This window comes from Oncorhynchus masou, chromosome 5 (assembly GCF_036934945.1).
Source record: "Oncorhynchus masou masou isolate Uvic2021 chromosome 5, UVic_Omas_1.1, whole genome shotgun sequence".
Classification (NCBI taxonomy): domain Eukaryota; kingdom Metazoa; phylum Chordata; class Actinopteri; order Salmoniformes; family Salmonidae; genus Oncorhynchus; species Oncorhynchus masou.
Window position 1 is genome coordinate 17970766 of NC_088216.1, and position 10561 is coordinate 17981326.

Genomic DNA, 10561 nt, shown 5'->3' on the forward strand with positions numbered 1-10561 from the left:
TAGCAGTGTTCCTTATTGGAAATAGGTAGCTATACAGATACGCTGGTAAGAGTTCCCCAATTTTAGCCTGTGACCTGGGGTGTATAGGGACCATCAAGCACAATGCACGTTTGATTTTCTTAAAAGACAATCAAGTTAGTTTACAGAAGATCGATGGGCATTACTCAAACTCGCATCAGGGACGTTATGGGGGGGCGTGGCAGCGAAAGGAAACTTTAAAAACAGAGCAGCATCAGTACTTCAATATCCCTGTCCCCCTGTCCTCTCTACCACTTGTAGAACATCTGTTGGTGCTAGATTTCCTCTGTACAAGTTCCTTATAACAACAACACCATCGCTGGCCCTGGCTTCTGTTACTGACTCAGGCCCAGACCCAGGAGAATCAGATCCCAGACTGTCCCACATGTGTGCCTGTCTGTCAGGCGGGCTGGGCGGCCCGTCCCTGGGGTAGAATCATTGTTCTCTGGTTAGTATCATGATTAAGGACAGTTTAGGCCCGTCAGGCTTGGGTTGCAAAACTACCGGTAATTTACAAAAGTTAACAGAACTTTCAGTAATTTTGGCAATTAACAGGTAATCTGTGGCAATCTATGGTAACTTTGGTAATTTATACTTTAATAACTATTTCTTAAAGTAGTCATGTTTTATATATGTATCCATATTGTCCAGTTTCAAGAGAAAATAGTCTAATTAATGAAAAAAGCTTCTAATCAACAATGGCATTATTTTCAATAAACTCTACAACTCTTCCAACTATTGCCTTTTTTCACAACTGCCACTAGTTTGGCACCAAAATATTTACAACAAAGACATATTGGCTTAGTAAAATAAATAACAGTGTAAAAATAAATAAAAGATACTTCATGTTGAAACGCTCATATTTAACACCAATGGTGTTCACTAAGTTGATGGTTTATATTTCGCATGTTGTACAGCTTTGTCATTCTATTTCTCTGTTTTAAAATCATCTTATTTTATTCATTTATATATTTGACATGCGATAACGCCACACAAAAAAGACCACTATAAAATCCCATAAATGCCTTGAAAGTTACCAAAATTCAGGTAGTGTACTGGTAAACGTAGAAAGTTACCACTAATATACCCTCCCTTTACAACCCTAGTCAGGCTACAGTGTTGTTCTTACCTGTAAAGGGATTTTTTCGTAAGAAATCCAGCACTACCGGACATTTTACAGAAGGCAGAGAGGACAAAGGGTAGAGGTAAGAGGGGGACTGTCTGTCAGGCTAGCTGGGCAGCCCGTCTCTGGGTAATGTCATGGTTAAGGACAGATCAGGTCTGATAGGCTGCAGAGTTGTTGTTCTTATAAGTCTGATCTGCAGAAATCCAGCACTACCTGACATATTGTACAGTAGAGAGGGCAGAGGTTAGGGACAACATGGAGGGACTTATGACCATCCTGGGTAATGTCATGGTCACCCAAACCCCCGGCTGTCAGGGACTGTCTGTCAGTGCTGTTTTATGTGACACATAAACACATTTTGCTTTGAAGTGATCTGAAGGTGAAAGTTAGGGTTAGGAACGATCTCAGTTTGGCCTGGAATTTCCAAATACAAATCAAATCAAATTTGTCACATTCTTTGTAAACAACAGGTCTAACAGCGAAATACTTAGTTACGGGGCCTTTTTCCAACAATGCAGAATTAAAGATTACAGATCCATAAAAAATAAAGACATGTTGAACGTCTTCCGGTAAGGGAACATTAAATGTCTGAGTAGTGTACAGAACCATATGCTACTGTATATCCAGTGCTGTATCAAGTGAACAACACCGTGGTTGATATATTCCATAGGCTGACCCATGATGCTGATTCCCATTACATCTGGTGTCGTAGCTATTAGGGAATAGTGTTGACGTCCTCTTCATTCACTTACTTTGTTGGCCATTAGTCAGCCAGACGAGAGGCCAATGGTTTTTACCTCAGAGCTGAGTGCTGCCCCTGGGTGTAAGTCACACCACTCTGAGAGGGAGAGAGAGGGGGAAGTAGGGAGGAGGTGGGGGGAGAGGAGCAGCGGGGGTTGCTATACTTGGCAATCCAGAGGGATTAGTGACAAAGATGACTGGGATGTCTGGGTCTTTGTGTGTGTGTGTGCGTGTGTGTGTGCTATGTATGTCTGTACCTGGTCAGCTGACATGTCCAAGGGGTTACTGGCGAGAAAGCTCTCATTATCATTGTCACGCTGTCACGGCGACTGTGTCGCTTCACCAGGGATCTATTTATAGCAGAGCCACTGAGGTGGAGGGATGCGCTCTAAGAGTGGAGGGATACATCACATTCTGCAGCTGAGTGTGAGTGATAATGTTGAAGTGCTTTGACATTAGAGAGGAAATAGTTCCCTACAGTCTAGTCCAGATCTACAGTCTGTGGCTGAAGTAGGGTCACATATTTTTATTGACCTTAAAAGTCTTCCAAAAAGAGGGAAGAAGACAGCAACAGCCTAGAATGGACTGCATTTCTGTATGATCATTTCTCAGATCATTGTGCTGTTTTCTTAAAAGCGGACATGTTTTTCCATATTTGTAATTTTAATCAGACTTTTACTAGTGTAAATAATACATGAAGTACAGTGAAATATTACACGAATCGTATGATGTTTTAACAGTAATAAACATACTGATGCATTTTTCTTATTTCTCTTTATTTTAGGCATTTCCACCCAGGAAATCAATCACAGGACGGGTCGTCCACATCTGCAACCTCCCCGAGGGCAGCTGCACAGAGAATGATGTCATCAACCTGGGACTGCCCTTCGGAAAGTCACCAACTACATCCTCATGCGCTCTACCCACCAGGTACAGTACAATGTTATTCTCTTAAAACATGAGTGTACAACTCCAAACACAACCACACAACTCCAAACACAACCACACAACTCCAAACACAACCACACAACTCCAAACACAAGTACACAACTCCAAACACAACCACACAACTCCAAACACAAGTACACAACTCCAAACACAACCACACAACTTCAAACACAAGTAGACAACTCCAGTCCTCCAGTCCCAGAATGGCCAAAAAGTGAGCTCGTTTTTGGTCTTACCTGATGATTATTAAAAGATGAATTTAACGATTAACTTAACGACTGAGGCCTATCCCGACAGACTCCTCACAGTGAGATGAACTTAACGACTGAGGCCTGTCCCGACAGACTCCTCACAGTGAGATGAACTTAACGACTGAGGCCTGTCCCGACAGACTCCTCACAGTGAGATGAACTTAACGACTGAGGCCTATCCCGACAGACTCCTCACAGTGAGATGAACTTAACGACTGAGGCCTGTCCCGACAGACTCCTCACAGTGAGATGAACTTAACGGCTGAGGCCTATCCCGACAGACTCCTCACAGTGAGATGAACTTAACGACTGAGGCCTGTCCCGACAGACTCCTCACAGTGAGATGAACTTAACGACTGAGGCCTGTCCCGACAGACTCCTCACAGTGAGATGAACTTAACGGCTGAGGCCTATCCCGACAGACTCCTCACAGTGAGATGAACTTAACGGCTGAGGCCTGTCCCGACAGACTCCTCACAGTGAGATGAACTTAACGGCTGAGGCCTGTCCCGACAGACTCCTCACAGTGAGATGAACTTAACGACTGAGGCCTATCCCGACAGATTCCTCACAGTGAGATGAACTTAATGACTGAGGCCTGTCCCGACAGACTCCTCACAGTGAGATGAACTTAACGACTGAGGCCTGTCCCGACAGACTCCTCACAGTGAGATGAACTTAACGGCTGAGGCCTATCCCGACAGACTCCTCACAGTGAGATGAACTTAACGGCTGAGGCCTGTCCCGACAGACTCCTCACAGTGAGATGAACTTAACGGCTGAGGCCTGTCCCGACAGACTCCTCACAGTGAGATGAACTTAACGGCTGAGGCCTGTCCCGACAGACTCCTCACAGTGAGATGAACTTAACGACTGAGGCCTGTCCCGACAGACTCCTCACAGTGAGATGAACTTAACGACTGAGGCCTGTCCCGACAGACTCCTCACAGTGAGAGGAACTTAACGACTGAGGCCTGTCCCGACAGACTCCTCACAGTGAGATGAACTTAACGGCTGAGGCCTATCCCGACAGACTCCTCACAGTGAGATGAACTTAACGGCTGAGGTCTGTCCCGACAGACTCCTCACAGTGAGATGAACTTAACGACTGAGGTCTATCCCGACAGACTCCTCACAGTGAGATGAACTTAACGACTGAGGCCTGTCCCGACAGACTCCTCACAGTGAGATGAACTTAACGACTGAGGCCTGTCCCGACAGACTCCTCACAGTGAGATGAACTTAACGACTGAGGCCTGTCCCGACAGACTCCTCACAGTGAGATGAACTTAACGACTGAGGCCTATCCCGACAGACTCCTCACAGTGAGATGAACTTAACGGCTGAGGCCTATCCCGACAGACTCCTCACAGTGAGATGAACTTAACGACTGAGGCCTATGACAGACTCCTCACAGTGAGATGAACTTAACGACTGAGGCCTGTCCCGACAGACTCCTCACAGTGAGATGAACTTAAACTGAGGTCTATGACAGACTCCTCACAGTGAGATGAACTTAACGACTGAGGCCTATCCCGACAGACTCCTCACAGTGAGATGAACTTAACGACTGAGGCCTATCCCGACAGACTCCTCACAGTGAGATGAACTTAACGGCTGAGGCCTATCCCGACAGACTCCTCACAGTGAGATGAACTTAACGACTGAGGCCTATCCCGACAGACTCCTCACAGTGAGATGAACTTAGTTAGGCCTGTCCCGACAGACTCCTCACAGTGAGATTAAACTGAGGCCTGTCCCGACAGACCCTCACAGTGAGATTATCTTAACGACTGAGGCCTGTCCCGACAGACTCCTCACAGTGAGATGAACTTAACGACTGAGGCCTATCCCGACAGACTCCTCACAGTGAGATGAACTTAACGACTGAGACCTGTCCCGACAGACTCCTCACAGTGAGATGAACTTAACGACTGAGGCCTATCCCGACAGACTCCTCACAGTGAGATGAACTTAACGACTGAGGCCTATCCCGACAGACTCCTCACAGTGAGATGAACTTAACGACTGAGGCCTATCCCGACAGACTCCTCACAGTGAGATGAACTTAACGACTGAGGCCTATCCCGACAGACTCCTCACAGTGAGCCCGAGTCGTTGGAAATGCCTCAAAGAACAAACCTGTGGTTTCGCTTTACCCTCACAGCTACTGCCATTAGCCCTGTGGGATATCACTGCAGAACAAATACTCACTAATGTATACAGCTCCACTAGGGAGTCAAGTCACACTTCAATGAATAAATAACTGCCATGGAGAAACGGAAACCAAAGGACGTGTGCCCCTTTGCAAATGTCTTGAAAAAACCCTCGGTTGCTAAGGACCAGATACACCATTTTCCCCCTCACAAATGTCTGCTGCTCTACTGTGGAGTCTAGTCACAATATTAGTCACATATATTTGTTGGGAGAAAAGGGTCAATGCCCTTGACAACTGGAGCAGTTATCTAATATCTTTAAATACCCCTGTGTTGCTATGGACCAGTACCCCTGTGTTGCTATGGACCAGTAACCCCTGTGTTGCTATGGACCAGGACCCCTGTGTTGCTATAGACCAATACCCCTGTGTTGCTATGGACCAGTACCCCTGTGTTGCTATGGACCAGTACCCCTGTGTTGCTATAGACCAATACCCCTGTGTTGCTATAGACCAATACCCCTGTGTTGCTATAGACCAATACCCCTGTGTTGCTATGGACCAGTACCCCTGTGTTGCTATAGACCAATACCCCTGTGTTGCTATAGACCAATACCCCTGTGTTGCTATAGACCAATACCCCTGTGTTGCTATAGACCAATACTCCTGTGTTGCTATGGACCAGTACCCCTGTGTTGCTATAGACCAGATGAATTGTTTCCACTTCATATTATCTTGTAATACGATAAGATGCCTTTTCCTACAGTTTCATGGACCATTTTCTATTGTAATGTGATAATGATGTCTTTTTTTCCCTACGGTCCATCCAACCATTTTATCACAGAACATGATGTCTCACTCAGTCTCTAGAATTTCATTTATCAGACACTGTATTAAAATGACTCGTTAATGTCACCCACATCACAGTCAAGGGGCTCGACTACACTAAAATCATGGGTGTTGGTTACCCAGAAATGTATCTGAGCAGATTGTAACTGTCTTTTTGATTTATGATGCCAATGAAATATGATAACCTGGCTGGGATATAGAAGATTTGCTCGCACCTTGTTTGACATATGTTATTGCAAAAATGTTATTTGAAAAAAAGGACGTTAAACTGTCACAAACAGATGTCTAACATTGGTGTCTTTCTCTCACTCCACTCAACTGCCGTTGTGCCCTTGAGCAAGGCACTTAAGCCCTAAAATCTGCACTGTGAATACCCTCTGCGCAAACATCTCCAACCTGTGTGTGTGTGTTTGCATGCCTTTAGAAGGGCTTGGGGTAAAATGTAAGACACATTTTCTTGGACTGTAAGGAATCAATAAACTATTCTTCCTCCTCCTCCTCTTCACCCCACAGGCGTTTGTGGAGATGGCGTACATTGAGGCGGCCCAGGCTATGGTTCAATACTACCAGCTGACTCCAGCCACGATCAACGATCAGCAACTACTGATCAGGATGTCCAAGAGATACAAGGAGCTTCAGCTCAAGGTGAGTTGAATTAGGTTGACAATGTGGTGTTGAAATGTTTATTACAGTTTTTATTTAGGTCGCACCAACTGTGTACTGAATCTACAGTACAGTATCATGTTATGGTGTGATACGCTCTGTTCATACAGAAACCAGGTAAAGACGTTGATTCAATCATCCAGGATATCAACTCTCTGAGGGAAAGGGACGAGATGCAGGAGACTGATCAGTAAGGCGACTTGTTTCATTCTTTCCTTGTACATTTTCTTAGCTGCAATTTTTTGTTGTAATATGCGATTGTCTATGTACGATCGATCGACAAAACGACAAATAATGGATGAAATTATCCAACACTACTTCCTGACTACAAACTGCATAGTAATTCTATGATTTCCTCCCAGCTACCTGCCAGAGAGAGCGCGGTCCCGTAGTCCCATCAGCCGCTCTCTGAGCCCTCGCTCCCACAGCCCCAGCTTTACCTCCTGTAGTTCAGCCCACAGCCCGCAGGGGGCACCCTGCCGAGGAGGCCCGGAACGGGGCTCCTGGACCGCTAATCACATGAGAAAGGGGGACGAGGACAGAGAACGAGAGAGGGAAAGGGACGAGGTGCCATGGAGGAACGGAGGTACAGTGGATGACGACAGGCTGACCGGGAGGATGCAGGATCGACGGAACAAGCCGTACCTGAAACCCTCCGACCGAGACCGGATCAGTCCCAGATCAGCGGACGAAAGAGGAGGAGGAAGAGGGGAGGGGATGAGGGGGGGAACAGGGGGGGAGACTGGTACCCCCACCCGCGGTGTAGCCCTCAGGGGATGCCCCCCTTCCCTTCGTACAGGAACATGGATGAGGACTCCTACAAAACACAGCAGGTGTATAAGTCAGAGAAGCCCCTGAGGCCACAGTACCAGAGACATGAGGAGGGGAGAGTCAAGTCAAAGAGGAGGGATGGAGGGGACTACCACAGATCCAGACACTCAGAGTCAGAGCTGGGAGAGGAGTCTCTACCCACCAGGACAGGAGAAGACAGAAGACAGAGAGGAGGCTCCCCAACATGGGGAAGGAGCAAGAAACCCACCATGAGACACCAGGAGAAACCGGAAATAGAGATTACTGAAAATAACGTAAGTGATATGATTTTTTTTATTAGTAAGTAAGATTAATACGTAAATCAGAAGTTGGACATGTACAGTATATCTTATCTACAAACAAATGCCGTATCATTACAGGGAGAAACCGCTGAGGATCAGCGATCCAAAGAGAAGTCTGTTTCTCCTCAACGAAGTGGCAAGCATGAGAGAGAAAAAGACAGCGAGGCGGAGGAGTGGGAGAGTGGGGACGACACAGAGGGAGAGGGCTGGTACCCCAAGAACATGGAGGAGCTGGTCACAGTGGACGAGGTAGGAGAGGACGACTCCATCATCGAACCGGACCTCCCTGAGCTGCAGGATGACGAGGATGTGTCAGCCTCAGACCTCCAAAAGGATCCTACGGAGGAGGAGGAGGGGGAGGCTCCACGATCAACATCCACCCCCAGTCCCAGGCCCTGCTCTGAGAAGGAGTTAGCCCAGAGAGAGGATACAGAGTTGGGTAGAGGAGGTGGGGTAGGTGGGGTGGTGGATCCTATACCTACAGAGCAGAAAGATGGGGAGATTAGCACAAACCCCAGCCCCACAGACCAGTCACAGCCACAGTCACAGCCACAGCCACAGCCACAGCCACAGTCACAGTCACAGTCACAGTCACAGCCACAGCCACAGCCACAGCCACAGCCACAGTCACAGCCACAGCCACAGCCACAGCCACAGCCACAGCCACAGTCACAGCCACAGCCACAGCCACAGCCACAGTCACAGCCACAGCCACAGCCACAGCCACCCATCCCAGTAGCCTCAGAACAGCTCAGTTCAGATCTGGATGATTTCCCCAACCCGGAGTTCAAGGCAGCCCTGGAAGAGACGTGTTTGGAAGCTGAAGTACTGAAGAGTGGAGCGCCGACGCAGGAGCTGGCGCTAACCAATCACGCTGACTCGTGTGAAAACAGCAAGACCCAGGATGTAATACACAAGATGGAGGACGTGGGGAGGGAAGTAACGGTCATGAAGCCAGACATACAGCAGCACAAGGCTGAGACTCCTAGAGGTACAGAACATTTGCTCTCACTATGAAATAATATGTCCAGAATTTGACTTCCTGATCAAATAAGCCAGTATCGGGATTCTGAATCGTCATCCATGTTTCCTGTTTATTATTGTACAGATGTTATTCTTCTAGATTTTATAGGTAACTTATGTTCACTTCTCATTTACAGTCATCCAGAATTCAACACATGTCCCACGTCCTATAAACCTGATAGACATAGGGGCTCCCTCACCTTCTAGAGGGCAGGAGAAGATTATCAGTGAACACAGCATCCCTCTGGGTAAGGACCAAATTACTTTTATTTACATGAAGTATTGTTGTTGTTTTTTTGTTGTATGTATGCGATCTGCAATGTCATTTTAAGCCCAGTAAAAACTGCCCCTTGGCCTTGGTGACAAATAAAGCTTATTGAATATAATATGATTATTAATCAACAACCTGTTATACCAATGCTATCTGTGCCTGGAGTGAAAGAGCACATGTGGTAGCTTCAGCTGGCCACTTGTTGAGAGCAAGGTGTTAAACGCACCCCTGAGATGTGTTTATTTAGGCCTGGAATGACATAGGCACACACAACACATGACCTACTGTGCCTCGTTGGTGAACGCTACACATGAGTGGACTATGATGGCCTTCGAGTGTGTGTGTGTATGTGCACCGTGTGTGTGTGTCTGTGTGCGTATGCTGTGTGTGTGTGTACGTGGGTGTGTGTCAGTGTATGTGCACCATGTGTGTGTGTGTGTGTTTCACAGACAAATGCTACAGTCATTGATAGCATGGCTGAGATAGATTCACAATTGAGTAGTGTCTGGCTGCAGTGTTGTGTTGTGTTCTCCCATGAGAGAGATAGTGACAGTGCAGCTGATCGAGATCAGAAGAGTTAACAACTTCACTCTGTCACACTGACAACGAGGCTACAGATGAGGGGGAGAGGGGCCATGCTGCCCCGTTGACTTTCCTCCTAGCTGCCTTTGAAAACGTGTCTGTTTCAGACCTGGGAGTTAGCCCTGGATAACCTCTCTAGCCAATCAGTTACATTGGTAACACTACATTACGTTACTCTAGTCCTTGTGTAGTAACAATCGAATCAGATTTGTAACAACTTTTAATACGAGTTTTAGAGGTACATGGGCTGTGTTCTGATTGGTCTGATGCTGTTGTATGGTCGGGGGATTCTCTTCTCTAATTGGTCTGTGGCTGCTGTAGGGGTACATGTTCTGTTCTCTGATTGGTTTGTGCTGTTCTAGAGGTATATTAGCAGTTTTCTGATTGGTGTGTTGTTGTTCTAGGGGTGGAGTTCATCGTGCCCAGTACGGGGTTCTACTGTAAGCTGTGTGACCTGTTCTACACCAGCGAGGAGACAGCCAAGACCTCTCACTGTCGTAGTACTGTCCACTACAGGAATCTTCAGGTACAGCAACACATTTACTATTAACATGGGTCATTCAGGCCTCCCGGGTGGCGCAGTGGTTAAGGGCGCTGTACTGCAGCGCCAGCTGTGCCATCAGAGACTCTGGGTCCGCGCCCAGGCTCCGTCGTAACCGGCCACGACCGGGAGGTCCGTGGGGTGATGCACAATTGGCCTAGCGTCGCCCGGGTTAGGAAGAAGAGGAGGAGGAGAAGAAAGAAGGAAGGGGATGAACGATGATGATGATTTTGATAGCAGGAAACACTAACCCTCTTAACTTACACTACCCCTTGCAGAAG

At 47.1% G+C, this 10561-nt stretch overlaps 1 protein-coding gene and 1 non-coding gene across 2 annotated transcripts in view; both read left to right on the forward strand.

Annotated features, from left to right (window-relative positions):
* Nucleotides 1-10561, forward strand: part of rbm20 (RNA binding motif protein 20) — a 69026-nt gene that overhangs the window by 55559 nt on the left and 2906 nt on the right. Inside the window, 9 exon segments of the mRNA XM_064954509.1 lie at nucleotides 2670-2778; nucleotides 2781-2815; nucleotides 6602-6733; nucleotides 6862-6941; nucleotides 7114-7469; nucleotides 7472-7836; nucleotides 7942-8854; nucleotides 9024-9134; nucleotides 10144-10265. Coding sequence (XP_064810581.1) covers nucleotides 2670-2778; nucleotides 2781-2815; nucleotides 6602-6733; nucleotides 6862-6941; nucleotides 7114-7469; nucleotides 7472-7836; nucleotides 7942-8854; nucleotides 9024-9134; nucleotides 10144-10265 — 2223 coding nt within the window.
* On the forward strand, nucleotides 5159-5292 carry LOC135540544 (small nucleolar RNA SNORA18). Its single transcript, XR_010455835.1, has one exon. It is a non-coding gene; the product is annotated as a small nucleolar RNA SNORA18 (small nucleolar RNA).